Source organism: Clarias gariepinus, chromosome 8, assembly GCF_024256425.1.
Source record: "Clarias gariepinus isolate MV-2021 ecotype Netherlands chromosome 8, CGAR_prim_01v2, whole genome shotgun sequence".
Lineage (NCBI taxonomy): Eukaryota > Metazoa > Chordata > Actinopteri > Siluriformes > Clariidae > Clarias > Clarias gariepinus.
In genome coordinates this window covers 1,601,994-1,620,764 of record NC_071107.1, presented here as the reverse complement: position 1 = coordinate 1,620,764, position 18,771 = coordinate 1,601,994, and the positions used below count along the sequence as shown (strand labels likewise).

Below are 18,771 nucleotides of genomic sequence, written 5' to 3'. Positions count from 1 at the left end.
AGAAGACCAGATGTTCAGATTATGTTCTTCTAGTTCTTACCATATTTATGACGTCCATGCAGAGGGTTATCAGCGCATCTGTGTCACATTAAGAGAATTTAGGATAAAATGCTGGATTCAATTCCTCACACCATCACTTCATGATGAAAAGCACTTCGTCGTAAGTGTGTGATGAGCGCCTTTAAAGACCTTGTTGTGATCCAATCGGATATAGTAATAACTCTGTTCGATCTAATCGTACCTGGTGAGCGTGTGATCATGTGATTGAGAGGGAACTGTTGATGTGATAAGGTGCTGGACGCTGACAGCGGAGTAAAAACCTAATAAATGCCCATTTTTTTCCGTTTTGACCTCGTTCCTGCTGTGTTCTTTGAACTTCATGGTCTTCGTGAGAATATTACAGGGGGCCTTTTATAAGCAGTTTATTTATTTATTTATTTAATCATAGTTATTTTTGGAAATGTACGTTCTTATCTGCGCATCTAAAATGTACATAAAAGCCATAGATGAGGAAATCCCACACCATTCACTCTTGGGTTATTGAACGTACCAGTGTGTGTGTGTGAGAGAGAGAGAGAGAGAGAGAGAGAGAGAGCGAGCGAGTACTGTTCCTACTCCTGCAGAGAGCTTGTTTCCCACTCATTACACCAACAGGGCCAGACAGGAATCAACAAGCGAGGTCCAACAGGTGAACTTCAATACCGCCAGACTGAAATACGACTCATTAACAAGAACCTCCATATGTTCAAAGCACTCGCTGCTTACACGGCTTGATGCAAACCTCCACTATAGGCTTCGTTTATGTGCAACATTTCCTTTTTTTTCAGGTGCTTTAATATCTTGATGTTCTTTTTACCGAGTGAATTATAATCCAATAAATAGTTCAACCGTTTTCAACACCCATAACGTGATGCTAATGCCAGACCCTGATACACTCGAGCTGCTGTCTCCTCTTGTCCTCTGGAGCTGCCTGTTTCATCATGATTCTGCTTTCTGCACTTGCTGTGCACGGTTCCATGTGGATAACCTAAAGATTTCCCCAAACAATTTATCAATGTCTGTACTCTTCTACACCTGTATAGTGCAATGATTTATAGTCGGCCAAAACACAGCAGTGGGGCTGATTTTATTTTTTATTTTTTTATGTTATACATATAATACAGAAGATGTGGCCAAAGAAGCTCCTTATGAAGTTTATGCAACATGGAAGTGACCGATCTCGCTTCCCTAAAAAAAATTCTAGTTGCTAACTTCAGCCATTTTGGAAAGATGATTTTATATGTGCCTTAAAAGCGTGTGCCCCCTATATGTGCCCCTTAAAATTTTTCAACATTATACTGTCTCACTTCAAACAATAATCATTTAAAATGCAAATTATTCAGATTTTTTTAGTATTGATATTAAAATTGGTGTAAACTTCTAGAAGCATATAACCTGTAAAAAGTGTTAAATTGTTAAATTCTTGATTTGCCTATTGGTAAGCTTAAGAGAAAAAGAAAATCTTAAAAAGAGAAAGTTTTTGGTAAAAGCTTAAAGGAAAATAAACCTGAATAAGGTTAAATTTGACATGGTTACGGACACTACAGATTTTTTACTTTAAATTTAAATTCAAATGTGACAAATAAAATTAGTAAATTTCAATTTGAATTTAAAGTAAAAAAATCTGTAGTGTCCGTAACCATGTCAAATTTAACCTTATTTAGGTTTATTTCTTTTCATGTGAAGTCTAAATTGGCAAAGTTTTATCTGAATGACAGTTAAAATCGTTGAAAGATTTGAATTCAAAAAAGGTTACAGACACTAAAACATAAAAGGGCATGAAATTGTATTTAGCAAATGTGTCTCTTTTTATCTCGTAAAAATATATATGTGCATGTGTATTTACAAAAAAAAAAAAAAAAAAACGAACCATGGATCAGAAAATTACAAGCATTAAATATTGTTAAAAATTATGTTACATGATCCTATCTTGAAATTCACTTTTTCACCTGTAGGTCAGACCCTTTTTAGCACCGTTACCGTGTTTTGGCGAGGGGCAATTACTTTATCCAGTGTCACCCGAAGGAGAATAGGTTCCTTTTTAAGTATTGGTTCTTCTCAAGCTTTTTTCATTATGTTGTCTTGGGGAGTTTTTTTTTTCTTTTCCTCTGTGTGTCTTCATTAGTGCTCTAAATCTATGTCTGGATTTCTGATATGCTGCTTAATGACCAACTAGTATAACAACGTTTTAATCAAGCTATGAGCTACTCGCTAAATTAGGCAAAGTGGATTAGATGTGGTGGCACGGTGGCGTAGTAGTTATCATCCTGCGGTTGTGGATTCTTACCCCTGTACGAATGGAGATGAATGGGTTTCCCCCGGTGGAGACTCCGGTTTTCTCCCCAGTACATACAGTGAACATCTCGGCTGATTATGGTCTGTGCCATAAGAAGGGTTGGCACCTCATCCCAGCTGTGCCCTTAGTTCCCTGGGAAAGCCTTGAGGCCCATACACAGGATAAGTGAAATAAATGACATCGTACCGTATTCCATACATCCATGATTTCGTCTTTAAAATGGCGCACAGTGTCAAGTGAAATCTGTAAATATTGCACTGTAAAAGTCAATATACAGATCTTTTCACAGTACTATTGATGAATGTTGGACAAAATGAAAGCTGTCGTTTTTATATGGAACGTTATATCTATTAAAAGGAAACTGGATGCAACACTAGATGAAAAAACGCGCAGTGCGTAGACACCTTTATTTGTCCTGCTTGCTCTGAAGCCTCCTCATAATTCAACAATTTCACACTCGATGCACAGCCACATTTTTCCATCCTGCTCGCTCTATAGTCTCTCCTTAATGTTCACCAATTTCACAATTTGTTGAAGTAGCCTTAAACCTTTTATACCCCCCCCCCCCCACACACACACACATACACGCACAAACACACACACAAGAACCTATAAATTATATTCCTTTTTTTTTTTTTTTTACTCCTTTTATAAGCACAGAAGCAGTTTTCCTGCCTGCAAAGTTGAGCACTTGCTCAAATTCAAAGGCGTGACGAGCAGGAGAGAACCATCCTGAAACAGCTTTCCTTCTTCCTGTTTAGAAAGCATCAAAATATTTCATCTTATTTAACCCATCCAGGCTTTCTGGTTAACTATGAATAATTCTAGCTTGTGTCTGACTGCAATCTATTCCTCTCCTGCTGAGAAAGAGAGAGAGAGAGAGAAAGAGAGAGAGAGAGAGGAAGATTTCCTGCGTGCTCCTCGTTTCCATTCGATTTATAGACAGCAGGAAAATCGGAGCAAATCAGCTCCAAATTGGACTGTGTGTGACTTATGGCCCTGACGCGACACTGTATTTCATGGCTCTGTTGAGCTATTGAGAAGCAGCCAATTAGATGTGCTTAGGGGGGGGTGGGAGGAATATTGGGGGTGGATAGAAGGTGGGCATCGGCAGTCAGAGCCCCTGTCGTCATTAGTGAAGCCTGAATATGGCGGAGGAGCATGATATGGCGAGAGTGGCACAGCAGGGCGCCGGGCCCGCGGAAAGTCTGCTCATTAATTGCTGTCAAACATCTCCCAGAGCCAACTTCCTGTCGAGTCCGCAGACTAGCTCATTACTATGACCTAACATAAAGCACAATGCCAGCATGAGGCAGAGCCGCTATAGGGCCGACACCGCCGAAATGGACCCAAAACACACAAATACATACAAGGTTCTTAGAACTGGTGTCAAACTGGATTTGGTCCATTACAAAGTGTCTGGTCATCCCCAGAGACTTCATTACATTTTATATATATATATATATATATATATATAATGACTGACTGCCATATACAATTCTTTATGTATGCCACATTCTTTCCTTATTTTATAAAAAAAAAAATTCTGGTCCACATGGTTAAAAAGAATAAGTTGTGACAATTAATAAAAAAATTTGATATATCTGGTGTTTTTAAACTAACCTTCCATGTATAAAAATGCAGGGCAAGTCCAGGTTTGCAGTACATTTTGAATCAAGATGATGAGAAAGAGGTGTAACTGACTTTGAAAGAGGATTCATCATCCAATGAGTGGTGATTCAGCCAAAGATGCTGTGTTTCAATGGCTGCATTTCAATGGGAACAGCGACTAAGCTGGCATCTACTGTACGTTTAAATTTCTAGAAAACGCATTAGTGTTTTGGGTTAGAAACTGTCTTTGAATTTTCGTATTTAGTGACTGTAGTGCTAGGGCATTAGTGTTACATAACAGGACAAATAAGGACGAAGAACAAAATTAGATCATCAGCAAGAACCACAACTACAGGGTTACTAAATCGGGCAGGTGAGTCATTTTCCTTGAATGGTCAACCACTACCATGAAGGGTCCAGTTACGTATGCAGTGGAGGGGTATTTATTTATTTATTTATTTATCTATTTATTTATTTTACTCACAAGGCCGGGCCAGGAATATTAGCAATTAAGCAATGGAGCATTTTAGTTAAGAAAAAAGTTCTGATTGTTCACCAGAACTCGGCATGATCTCTTTCAGGTTGACTCCGCCCACATCCACAGGGCATGATGGTTCATTGAATGCGTTAAAATGATGCAAACATCATCATCATCATCATCATCATTACACCAACTGAGGGACAATCTTTAAGATGTTCTTTAATGAAGTGTGTAAAGTTCAATCAATGCCCAGGTTCATGCATTAAAGCTGTTCTGCAGGCATGTGATGATCCACCACCTTACCATTTATTTATTTATTTATTTTTATTTGTTACCTGGATTGTATTTAGGCATGGTCGCGATCACTTAAACATGGACTAAAGTCTTGGTGTATTATATAGATATACCTGTATATATTTTGTTCCATGTAAAAGAGAAAGCTGGGTGCCCTAAAAAAGCCAATTTTTCTGAAACTTAAAAGACAAATAAAACCGAGTTCATCTGCTTTCCCAAAGTAACGTGAATTAATGATGCGGATTCCAGCATGAGAAGTAATTCACATCACCTTTAATGTGAAAGTCAGTGTATTACATGAAATTGGTATTGGGGATCATTGGGGTGTTGATTTTCCTCTTTGGACTCATCGGCACGGAATTTTAAAAACGAGACCCCAGCTGTAACAACCGGGCTGTAATGATCAAATTACAGCTTATCACGACAAATTTAATCTGTGTCCTATTATTGCCACACCATGTTTCTCGGTGAGCTTTGATCCGAATATCAATATGCTGCCCCTTTGTCACGATTATCAAGTGTGTTTTGCTGTGGTGAGGCAGTGGGAGACTGGAAAATTATAATTGTGCCTCTATTTCAGACTTTACCTTTGCTTTAATTAACACTATCACACATGGTTTAAGGTACAGATATAAAAAGCGGGGCGATATTACCAGTATAATAAGTGAAGGTCCTGTTGAGCGTTGTTAGAGAGATATTGTAACAGCACGGGGACAAGAAATGCATTGGTAGTGTGAGCGCCGTGTATTCTGTTACGGCTATGGGGAGATTATTTGTCCTGTATTTAAATATGTGCACCCAGTGGGTAAGGGAGCACTCCATAGTTGAATTTTTTTTTTTTCAAGGCAGACATTTGTGTAATTGTATGAGAATAATTATAGTAGTAGTAATTAAAATGTGCATCATGAACGCTGAATGAACACCAGTGAAACGTTCATTAGCGGGTTTGTTTCTCTGCTGCATGGGAAGAAAAAACAGGGAGTTCCTGCAAACTGCCTTTTATTATTTGCTTTGAAAAACCTTCCAGCAGCAGAACACAGATGAGCAAAATAAAATAATATCCATGATTTCATCTGGCTCTGGATAAGCACACACACAAAAAAAAAAAGATTAATTACCCAAATACTGAACTAACTACATAATTAGCTTGGCAGTTCATGGCGAGATTGCGAGTTCACGTTATGGACTTGGTGTGCTCAAAGACAATTGGCGGTCGAGTTTTGCAATGACAAGAGACGGCTTAATACAAACAGGCAGCCACACACATTCCTATTATCCTCTGAACATTATCCTGAGACCTGCGAAAACTGCCTGCAAACTTTGACTATTATTGCTGGATATCTCCTTTAAAGACTAATCCCTGTTTGCAATCCGATGCCAGTCGACTGTGCGAGCAGAAAGGCTCGACTGGCAGCGTGCTGATGCCTGTGTTATTTTGTTCTGCCAGAAGCCTTCTACGATGTGATCACAGTTGGAGCTCCAGCCGCTCACTTCCAGGGCTTCAAGAACGGAGGCCTTCAGAAGCTGCTCAGCCGATACGAAACAGAGAAGAAAAGGTGAGTTCTCAAAACCCTGTCAATCACGGTGCCCTCTCATGCCCAGAACACCTAAAGCCTTTGTCTTTGTACTATAAGGCTCTAAGACTTTTTTCTTTCCTTCTGCTTGTTTCTAACCCAAATTCTTAATGACTTCTACAGCTAGAGAGGCGAAAAGGAGAAGATTTTCCCTTCACACCTGACTCTCTATATGCCATCGAGGCCACAGCTTCTCAAAGCTGCACAGAAACATATAGGTTTCTTATAAATATCTGTTTCAGGCTTATGATTATATTATACAGCTTTATTTATGTGGAGAAAAAATTAAGCTCTAAAGCTTACCCACCTGTCACGTCAGACTTTGATTAATTTTTTGATACACAAGAACTAAATCCAGTTTGTCTACAGTCATGGATTAACATTTTCTAAGGATCTTTTTCAGTCTGTTGAAAACAGGCACATTTTTAGAACGCGTGTTTAAATGTATGGCACTGAAAGACACTTTTTTGGCACATTTTTCTTTTTTCACAGATGAACACACCTCTAACCTTTTATGCTTTTTTCATGCTTATTATCATCTCTAATCAGTTTATTTCTAAACGATAATCTCCACCCATGTTTACAATGCATTACTAAAATGTCCGTGGGCATGTTTCGCTTCAAAAAATTTAAAAAATGTGCTGAACCTTAAACGATCAGGGGTGATATGGATGGTAACATTGTTGCCTTACAGCTCAAAGGTCCCTGGTTCTGTCCTTGGAGGTTGAAGTTTAATGGCTGTCTGGATTTCACGTTTGTGTTATTTTCCTCGGGGCTTTCCAGTTTCCTTCCACTTCCCAAAAGCATGCTCTATGTAAACTGTCTACATTAATTATCCTCAGGTGTGAATGTGTCCATGTGGTGTCCTGATGGTCCCACTGACCCATCGCAGCCCTACTACCCAGGACAAAGATGATGGAATAATAAAATATCCAGGTCACCTTCTCGTGGTTGAAACAGCTCAGGTGTTGAAGGCTATATAAAAGTTCCTGTCCAAAGATTTGGTTTTGGTGATATGCCGAGATGCCCTCAGAGAGAGATGGAGTATCAGGATAGCCTTTTGTACATCATCTATATAAATAAAGGAAAGGAATTTCCTATGTATGTTGGTTTGAACTCGCTCTTTCAATGATATATATTTACATTTGATACGTTGGAGAACCAGAAACAAATCTCAGAAAATCTTCTGTCTGTATGTCTGTATAGAATTTAATGAAACTTTGCCAGTCCTTTGGTATTTGCCTGAAGTTAAATCTGCATCATAAATAAATGTAAAATGTTAAGTCGAAGTGACGTTATGAGTAGTTATGTACCAGATTACATCACAGCATCTAGCACTTTTTTTGAACAAATATAGCGCCCCCCCCTCCTCTATGTGGGCGTGGCTAGATGCATCACTTAGCAGAGCCAATCAACAAGAGAGTTTACCATGTATAGACAGAGTACGCAGAAGAAACAGAAAGGACCATAATGTATCTACAAGCCGCCAAAATCCTGAAGAAACACAAACGAAACTGCGACACAGAATGGCTTGCTCCAAAAAAGAGCATTATGAAAACTGAATTTTTAAAGATGAATGGACAGTTCAATGTCTGCGAGAAGTTTAAAATCATTTTGTCTCGTGAGTTCCGAAACCATGGTAGAGCTAATAATAAGCAGTAATGTGAAGCACCACTATAAGATAAAACATGGGTCGTTAGGGCAAACATATCAGCAGGTGTCCGACGTGAGAGCGTGTACAATACCCGAACTGAGATCTCAGTGTTACAGTATGCGCTAAAATCTAAATGTTAAGTAAAAGCGATTTTTTAAACAGTTTTTTGACGGATTTAATAATCTAGTCTTTAATAATCTTTAAAAAGGTTACTAATGAGTTATTTGCTTAATGTAAACAAACATCTGTACCAGTAGATAAGAATTAGAAAAACTAAAGTTCATATTTTCACCGCTGAACAGCGCTGTAGTGGTATAAGTGAATTTTAATGCACCGGAGTCATTTCAAGAAAAAACTTCACTTTATGCGTTCTACTTTTTTTGATTCCTCATTTGTGATTCACTCTCCGATTACCAAAAAGAAATTACATTGATTACATTAAAGATCATCAGATTATTTTTAGTTTTAAACTTTTAACTTTTTCCGCAAACTCTTTTTCTGTCAACGATGAGTACTAATGCTAGTTTTCTCTAATTTTGGAAGGGTTTAGTCAGACCACAGTCATTGTTATGGAAAGTAACTGGTGTTTACTTTCGGAAGACGACAGCCAGAGAGCTGCATAGCCTCATGTGCAGTTTCCATGGCAGTATCGAATAGGGCCATCACAATTTGATTGGGAATAGATGCTCTTCTTTGCCTGGCATTGTTGTTCTCTTGCTCTCTCTCTCTTTCTCTCTCTCTCTCTTTCTCTCTCTCTCTCTCTCTCAGTCTGTCATCTTGAACAGCTGCTTGCATGCAGTCCCTTTGCCACCCCCAGGGTCTCTATTGATATTCCGTGTCGTTCTTGATTGAATCCCCACTCTGTGATTCAATTACTGATTCCCGTCTGCTACCGTCTTCCTCCTTTGCTCCCTACTTGCCTCTTTTTCTCTCTGTCAGAGGAGATGTTTAATTAGTTAGACAGTTCCCATCTTTCTGCCCAGCTCACCCGAACCTGCCAAAACCAGCAGGGAAAGCAATGAACCAGGCACAGTGGCATCCCTCATCAGCCATCTCTCTGAAAAACGATGCATTGCTGATCTCAAATCAGTGGACCTTCTGCTCGTTCTCATTTCACTGTGAACAGGCTGTTGTATAGTATTCTGATCATTAGTCACGTTGAGAGTTCATGTGCAGGGTTTTGTAGGAAATTATATAGAAACCTTATTGAGTTTCACTGAACTTGAAATGTCCCTAAAAATATACACACTTATGGAATCTTTCCAGTTAGTGTAAACAATATTCAGCATCCTTTGTTTATTATAAGTTGTATGTCTTGTATTCTTGCTATGATACAAGTATAATCAATTATAAGGGCTCTCTGTTAGGTGTACATACTAAGACTAATAATATTTTTAATCATGTATTTGCTCCTTGGGCTGACGTCTTCTATTAGCAGTGCTAAATTGTATTTTTAGTTGGTTCGTTGTTCATGTTTTTAAACAGGCATTGATTAATACATTTGCTGAGAGACTAAAAATCATCTCATTTAGCTTTTTTAAACTTTCCAGTATGGTGTGTTACATTTTCAAATGAATGCCTTGTTCGGTACCTGTGTGTGCACTCTGTTTAAATCACTGTGTTTGTAACCTGGTTATGTACAGTACCTGCAGTATGGATGTACAGTGTTCAGGTATTTGTATCTGTACACTGGTGGAGTATATTTAACTGTAAACTGATGAAGTTCCTGATTACTAGTTTGTGAACCCTGTCTGCCTACAGTACGTGTCCATTCCATGGTTGAGTACCTAATCATAATCTGGTTGACCTCCAGCAAGGCACTCTTTATCACAGTCATGCTCTTACACTATGTCGGTATCATGGCCGGGCACCTGCAATAGGGCCATCTCATGAACAAGCATCTGCAGTATGCCTGCAAAATGGTATCATGATCAGGTACCTGCAGTATCCCTATGTCATGGTCAGGCACCTACATTATCCTGGTATCATCGTCATGCACCTGAAATATTCCTGTATCATAATCAGGCACCTGCAGTAGCTCTGTATTAAGGTCAGGCACCTTCAATATCCCAGTATTACGGTGAGGCACCTGAAATATTTCTGTATCGAGATCAGGCACCTGCAGTAGCCCTGCACCAAAGTCAGGCACCTGCAGTATCCTTGTATCAAGGTCAGGCATCTGCAGTATTCCAGTATCAAGGTCAGGCACCTTCAGTATCCCTGTTTCAAGGTCAGGCACCTGCAGTATCCCTGCATTAAGGTCAGGCACCTGCAGTATCCCTGCATTAAGGTCAGGCACCTGCAGTATCCCTGCATTAAGGTCAGGCACCTGCAGTATCCCAATATCAAAGTCAGGCACCTGCAGTATCCCTGTATCAAGGTCGGGCACCTGCAGTATCCCTGTATCAAGGTCAGGCACCTGTAGTATCCCTGCATTAAGGTCAGGCACCTGCAGTATCCCTGCATTAAGGTCAGGCACCTGTAGTATCCCTGCATCAAGGTCAGGCATCTGCAGTATTCCAGTATCAAGGTCAGGCACCTTCAGTATCCCTGTTTCAAGGTCAGGCACCTGCAGTATCCCTGCATTAAGGTCAGGCACCTGCAGTATCCCAATATCAAAGTCAGGCACCTGCAGTATCCCTGTATCAAGGTCGGGCACCTGCAGTATCCCTGTATCAAGGTCAGGCACCTGTAGTATCCCTGCATTAAGGTCAGGCACCTGCAGTATCCCTGCATTAAGGTCAGGCACCTGTAGTATCCCTGCATCAAGGTCAGGCACCTGCAGTATCCCTGCATTAAGGTTAGGCAACTGCAGTATCCCTGCATTAAGGTCAGGCACCTGTAGTATCCCTGCATCAAGGTCAGGCACCTGCAGTATCCCTGCATTAAGGTCAGCCACCTGTAATATCCCTGCATTAAGGACAGGCACCTGCAGTATCCCTGTATCAAGGTCAGGCACCTGTAGTATCCCTGCATTAAGGTCAGGCACCTGCAGTATCCCTGCATTAAGGTCAGGCACCTGTAGTATCCCTGCATCAAGGTCAGGCAACTGCAGTATCCCTGTATTAAGGTCAGCCACCTGTAATATCCCTGCATTAAGGACAGGCACCTGCAGTCTCCCTGCATCAAGGTTAGGCACCTGTAGTATCCCTGCATTAAGGTCAGGCACCTGCAGTATCCCTGTATCAAGGTTAGGCACCTGTAGTATCCCTGTATCATGGCCAGGCACCTGCAATACGGCCATCTTGTGGACAAGCAGGGATCTTCAGTATGCCTGCAAAATCATGATCAGGTACTTGCTGTATCCCTGCATCATGGCCAGGTAAATGCAGTATCCCTGTATCATGGTCAGAAACCTACAATATCCTGGTATCATCATCATGCACCTGAAATATTCCTGTATTATAATCAGGCACCTGCAGTAGCTCTGTATCAAGGTCAAACGCCTTCAATATCCCTGTATCATGGTCAGGCACATGCTGTATCGCGGTATTATGGTTAGACACCTGTACTCTGATGCATTCAGTATCACTCAGCATGCAATATCCAATATCCAATATACCTGCAGTTTCCTTGCGCCAAGGTCAGGCACCTGCAGTATCCCTGCACCAAGGTCAGGCACCTGCACTATTCCTGTATCAAGGTCAGGCACCTGGAATATTCCTGTCTCATGGTCAGACACCTGTGGTAACCTTTTATTATGGCCAGACACCTGTAGTATCACATATCATGGCCTTCAGTATCTCCATATCACAGTAAGACACATGCAGTATCCCTGTATCAGTCAGCCACCTGCAGTATGCTTGTATCATGGTCAGGCACCTCCAGCATCCTCATATCATGGTCAAGCACATGCACTTTGTTCTGCTTCCTGATTTAGCATCTCCACTATGTTCGTTTCATGGTTAATCAACTATAGTGCTTCCATATTATGACCAAGCACTTGCAACATGGTCAGGCAACTAAAGCATTTCTATATGAGGGTCAAGCATCCAAGGATAGAACCTTGTAGGCTGTAAAGCAATTAGTCTACCTAACATGTTACCATAGATTATTTTAATGTTTATATTTTTATTTGAATATTTAAATATTGTGTCACTCAATTAAACTCCACTACAAAACATGCCACCTAACATTTTATTCATGCGATGCATGAATAATAGTTGATTACCTGTGCCCATACCCTGATCAGGGTCTAATGATATAGTTTTCCATGCAATACAGTTCACCAATGAGTTTTAAGGCCTGTTTTGCATAAAACTTACTGTAAATTAAATCTCCGACCATTTTTTTATTTATTTTTTATTTTTTTGCTGTTATTTTTATAGCCGAGTGATCTGTTCTGTAACAAAATATCAATGTTAAATTGGTACCTTCTTACCTGGGTCTCAAGAATGCAAAGTATGGGCAGATTGAAATGGGCACACTATTTGGCACTATGAGCATGTTTGGTCAGTGAGTTTCCCCTGGCTCAACACATTTATATTTGGTATTCTTGAGACCGTATTTACCATTCTTTGTATGAAGGTGACAATTCAACATTTATATTTAGTTACAGATTACGTGCCTATAAAAATAACATCAAAAAAATTGGTCACAGTTTTGATCCTGATGGAAAATTCCTATAAATAATCAGACACACAATGCATGCTATGGATTATTCATGCTGCCTCAAACCAGGAGCACCTGCTGGGGATCAGATCGGTTTACAATCATATCAAATCATGAATAAGTGCAAATGAAGGAAGTCATGCCGGATGGAGGGGAAATGTCTATTATTACATCTGTCTGATGGCCTAATGACTGTCATACCTGTGCTTAGGGTATAGTCATGACATGGCCCTTTAGCTGGAAAGTAATTTGGCGTTCATTATTTTTCCAAATGCTTTTTATACAAATACTTTGTCTTTCTTATGTGAATACATGTGCACAGATAACATGTAGTTTATTTTACTTGTTATAATAGTTTATTATTTATTTGTTTAAATGGTATAAGTACATTTTAAATATTGTAATTTAATAATTGATTTTTCTCTACCTATAAGTACAAGATACGGATACAATTTGGGCCAGTATTCCTATTACAGTGAAAATGAATGGATAGATGAAAGGACGAATTTGTTAATTGGTGTAAATGTGGTAATCTCCGTCTCTCCTTATCAATCCAACACAGGGCAATGGCCCCCTACTGACACTACCGGGTCAATGATACGGTATGATTGAATGATAGGATCATTTGTGATTCTTTGAAGATGCTAGTTGAACTCATTTTTTGCGCTCAATTCAAGCGCACAAAAGCTGGCTTTGTGTGGGGGAAAACGCTAATCACATCACTTTAAAGTTCTAAAACATGAGTATATGATGAACAAATGATGAGCCCCTTTGGTGATCTCACATGTAATCTTTGAAAACTAAACAAATGAAATGCTTGAAATGCCCTTTAAAGGCCTCACTCTTCATCGTCAAGTGTCCCTATGAACCCTGTGTGAAGTTTCTAAAGTGCACTTCATAGGAGAATTTTTTAATTCACAAAAGCACTTTCATCACCAAGGTCAGTTGCGAAGATGGTCAGTTTATCAGCCGCACAAGCCACTGATAAGAAGGAGTGTACTTTTTCAGGTTCACTGAATTGAAATCAGTTTTGCTGAGAGAGAGATTACATTGAGGACTAATCCGGCAGATATGACGACGGTTTTGTTTCCTATTTGACTTAGTTAATGACTCAGTGTAGCTTAAAGTTTCCAATTTTCTGCCTCACTGGCCAAGTAAGCCTCCTCGAGCCTCGAACTCTTGCCTAAAATCAAATAGCACGTCTCTCGGAAATCAAATCCATTTTAATCCTTTTGTGGTCGACCACACAGTAGCGCTGTCATTATATTTTAATGCCGTTCCTTGGTAACCCAATGCCTCTTCAACAGGTTTTGGGAAAGCAATTATTTTAAAGCATTCTTTTTGTGTTTTATTCACTTGCCATTGTGTTTGTTTTCCTATCCTTAGTAGAAACTAGCCTTTTAAGCACACACTACATATGTACCTACAAGGGATGTTTGAGTCAGACTAAGACTTTTGTCTGTGCAGAATAGCAGAACACACTTGTGAGAGTAAAAACCTCTTTTATTTCTCTTTATAATGCCCTGCTATACTAATTCACTTATCACAGTGTTTCTCAGTACGTTAGACCATGATCAGACTGTCTGTCTGATTCACCGGCCTCCCAGGAACTCCTTTAATGGCTCAAACATCTGGAAATGGCTAGGAGTGAGGTCAGGACTGTATGGGGGCGATAACTCCCAGTCCAGTTCCTGTAATGCTGCAAAAACAATTAGAACAACTTGGTTAATCAAACAGGCAATATTTTCCACTAAAGGAAAGGACCATTAAAGCTCCTGAGAGGCCAGTGTTTCGGCAGTGACAATGACGTGAAGCAGGCAGTCCGATCATGGCTTCAGCAAGCTAAAAAAAAAATGTCCTTGATCGTATCCAAGCGCCAATGAAATGGAGGGATATGTGCATTAGTGTAGCTGGGTTACATAGAGAAATACATGCAGTTTTTACTTTGATAATGTGTTCTGTTATTCTGCACAATCAAAAGTCCTGGTTTGACTCGAATGCCTATTCGTACTACAGACACTGACACATTTTCTCTATTCACATTTTCTTGTCAACCCCAGCTTTGTCAGATGAAACATTGATTATCGGATTTGATTAATAGCTGGTCTAACATTGATGTGCGAAACTTGGCCATTTAACGCTCTATTCATTCATCAAACACATGCTGGATGGACAAAGGGTAAAAGCAAAAGAGCAACGTGTTGAGAGCAAGAAGAGGTGCTGCATAGAGGACAATGAGATGCCTGTCACTCTTTGTTCCCTGGGGTGTAGTGCAAGCATGGGAGGAAATAAGAGGGAGACGGGGAGACCGCACTCTCAATTCATTATCTTACCTGTAATATCCTTTTTCCATCTTCACCACTTCTACCCTACAATACGCTCCATCAAACACCATCGTTATCCATTTGGGCTTCACAGGGATGACTAAAAGGACACACAATTATTTTTCTCAGTATCGGATTATAATAATTGATAACAGTTCAGGAACAAGATATTGTTGTGGAGGTCTGTACATTACGAGTCTCAGAAACTATTTTAACTTACCCCTTAAGCGAGATATCATTTCTTTTTAGCGTGTGTGTCACAGTTCCCTGTAGACTATTTTTTTACAGCCGGGCTAAAATCCTCCTGCCATTTACAAAACACTTTGAGTCCCTGTTCCTGCTACCAAAGCCTATTCTTTTGTTGTTGTTGTTGTTGTTGTTGTTGTTGTTTCTTTCTCCAGAACTCTACATAAGATGTACAGTAAAACAGACAAAGAACTTAGGATATGTGCAAGCTTTTATATTTAAATAACCCAGGAAAATTTCAATTTTTTTTGTTTTGTTTTGTAATGACTAACATAGACTTAAAAAAACTGTAATAAACCAATTTTTCCTCTGAGAAGTCTAGTTTCATGAAGAATAAACACATCTCTTTCACTCGAGTGGAGACGCTGTGATGTTCTCAGCCCTACCCTTAACAAAATGAATAAAACAATCACCTTAATTGAATTGTTTTAAAATGCTAAATAAAGCATGACCCAAATTTAATGATAACTTATATAACCACAATTAAATATGCACATGAAAATATTCAATCTTGTCACAATTATTTCTTTAATGTCTTCTTATGGTTTCCAAAAAATCATAACATTTGCATTTTTCTTAATTACATCATTAGATCAGCCCTATACAGGACCATCTGTCAACGTAACAGCCTTGTGTTTATTATATAAATGTAAAGGACTTTTAGAAGTCATTAGTTTTAATGTTTTAATATCTCCCAAGACACACTGCCATCTGTAATAGAAGACTCAGAGTGATGCTTTAAAAGTCTCCCTGATATCATTTTTTTTTCCATATTAAATATCATAATTTGCACCATGGCGCCGTTTCTGATTTTGATCGCTCGGAAGGTTGAAATTAGAAGCTTCACTTTCTTTAATAGCAGTTCTGACTATAGTAGTACTAGTACATTCAGCAACACTCGGACAACTCGCATGTTACAGGAACTCGGCTGGGAGTTATCACCACTTCCCCAGTACACTCCTGCCCTCGATCTAAACCACTTCCACATGTTTTGTTTTTTTTTACTTTAAATGGAGTTCCTGGGGAGACAATACTAACTCTGCTCATAATATTTTATAAACTATTCTTAAATCCTAACCAAACAGACTGGCTTATAAATAAGTACCTGTAACCCGAGACAATACAAACTATATCTGGTTCATTAAGGAAGCCAAAAATGTATTCCTGGTTTTAAGTATGATTCATTGTGCAGCCCTCATGATATCCATCTTGGGGTTCTTCTATACTGAAGTGAGCCACTTAGGCCTCATTAAGGAAGCATATCGCTGGCACTGTGCATACCTCAGGAGCCTTTTATTCCTCACTTTATTTGTGTTTAATTGAAGTTGGTACTGTAGGCATGACCTGAATGGCAGAATGTGACTAATCTATCTTTTAACACCACTTTGAATCATTAAGCGAGTATCAGATGGTGAGAAAGACTATGTGCTTAGCATTCAGGCTGGAGAGAAGTCTGTGTTTGTAGCTTCCCTGGGAAGGTGTTATGTCTGTATTGCTTATGCAGTATGTATGCGCTCATGTATAATGAAAGAAAGTGAGCTGTGAAAGTATGTAGGTGTTTCTGTCACGTTCTGTTAAGGGGAAACTCGTGTCCTGGCGCGCGTGGAAGGATGTCTAGGATGAAGCAGAGTGTGCTGTTTTAGAGTTTCAGCACTACCATCACCGCGAAGGAAAACAAATGTAAGCCCTGGCCGCGGATCAGTGATTAAGTTCAGGTTGTTCCCTGCTGGACGCTTGTGGCAAACCAAGGAGCACGCTCCTATACTTCTCTCTGTTTCTCTGCTATTAATTAAACTTACACCGGAGACTGGAGCTTAATTACACTTCGGGGGCTTTTGCGCTTCCCTCGCTCTGTTTAATGTGATCATTCATTCCCATTGATGATTTATGAACACCCAGAGCAGACGTTTACCTTTCCGCCGTCCCCCCGCCCCGAAGGATGCCATCCTGCTCCGTGTGGTGGATTAGGGCAGCTCAGAAACAGAAGCTAATTTACTGAGAAAGCTGTGAACACCCCCGCAGGTTTTATAGAGTAGCTCTTGCAGCCTAAAATAACTTCGAGTGCATAATTGTCTGGGGAGGGGTGAAAAAAAAAGTTTTCAGTAGTTCTGATTTATAATTGACTTTTTGGGGGCATTTTTGGTTTTCAGAGCATCTTGAGATTGAAGCAGTTCATTTCTGGGGTTTTTTTTTTTTTTTTGCCCCGAAGCATTCAGCCACAATCCAACTCAGTTAATAAAGGCTCTGATGATTAGATGTGGCCTTTTCCTGCGATGGCCTCAGGTTTTGTGTCCATTCTGCCATCAGTAGGTCTCAGATGGTCTTTTCCTCCTATTTATTGTTTTCGCCAGCTCAAGATTTCCCCGCTTCACGAGCCTGGAGAGTGTCGAGTTTCCTTTACTCCTCACACACCTGATCTAACTCATTAGCAATCCCCTTTTGACCTGGATCAGGTGTGTTGGAAACATGCAAAACTGGAAATGTCTCCAGGACAAGCTGAATTTTTCTTTTTTAATTACAGACCCTAAATCAGTTTTGTGTCCAGAATATGAAGTTTTTAAACTCACAAAGCTATTACAAGTTAATGAATGCCAGATAAATAATACAAGGTGTGTTCAAGTCAAATCGGGCCTTTTGATTGTACAGAATAGAAAGTTTTCCTAGTACGGTGGAGTCATGATCGAAAACCCCGTCCTCCCAGGAACTCCTTTAATGGCCCAAATATGTGGCGATGTCTTGGAGAGAGGTCAGGACTGTACGGGGGACGTGACAATAACATTGAACCAAGTTCCTGTAACGTGCAAGTGGTGTTGGTAAATGATTGTGTGTACAGTTTACACACACACACACAGATGCGTCCCTTCTGCAGGTTGGTGGCATCTCTTTTCAAGTTTAAGCCGTTCCACACGCTACATGTTCACAGGAACATGGTCATTTAAGGTCGTACAGCCTTCTTTAAAACGTTTGCACCATTCAAATGTTCTACTGCGGCTAAGAATCTCATCACCGAACTGTGCTTAAAAAAATGTCAATGTCTTTACCGGAAATTGAATAACATGACTTGAACGCCGCTCAGACATGTTTTGGGGCTCCTGCGAATTTCTGTGAATTACTGTATGTAAATGTCTGTCTTAATTAAGATACGATCTTGTGCAGTTCATTAGCACCAAAAAGAATGTCCCCCGACCAACAGAAACTCTGCTTGTATTATTAATATTTTTGACATCCAGAACTGTCACCTTGATTTTGAAAATGAATAAAACAAGTTAACCTGTGGATCACAATGTCAGAGATGATCTCTGTAAAATTACTTCCAAACCTGTGCACACTGAGCCTGCTGTGACTGTACGCTAGATAGCCATCCGGTGGCCTTTAAAGCTTATCATTAATGCATTTCCTGCAGCAAAAACTGCTCAATCAGATATACTGCAGCATAAAAAAAGAAGCCAATTGCACATCTTATTTCACCTTATGTCATAAACGACTCATTTAAGTGACTTAGCTATGAAATTAACTGCAACGAATTTGCACATGGAGTGCACAAAGCTGATGAGTGTCTATTGATTCGATCACATTATAGCGGTTGCGAGGTGCAATTGTCATATCGATTAGGTTTTATCCTCCATAGGTCAGCTCCATGG

General features: G+C 39.8%; 1 protein-coding gene across 9 annotated transcripts in view; it reads left to right on the top strand.

Moving 5' to 3' along the window:
• inpp4b (inositol polyphosphate-4-phosphatase type II B) overlaps positions 1–18,771 on the top strand; it is a 259,010-nt gene that overhangs the window by 198,788 nt on the left and 41,451 nt on the right. For all 9 annotated transcript variants that reach the window (XR_008361055.1, XM_053502915.1, XM_053502917.1 and 6 more), the window contains one exon: positions 6,169–6,277. Coding sequence is in view for 8 of the 9 variants with exons in the window: in XM_053502915.1 (XP_053358890.1) it covers positions 6,169–6,277 (109 nt within the window). In the remaining variant the exon portion in view is untranslated. The remainder of the gene's footprint in view (positions 1–6,168; positions 6,278–18,771) is intronic.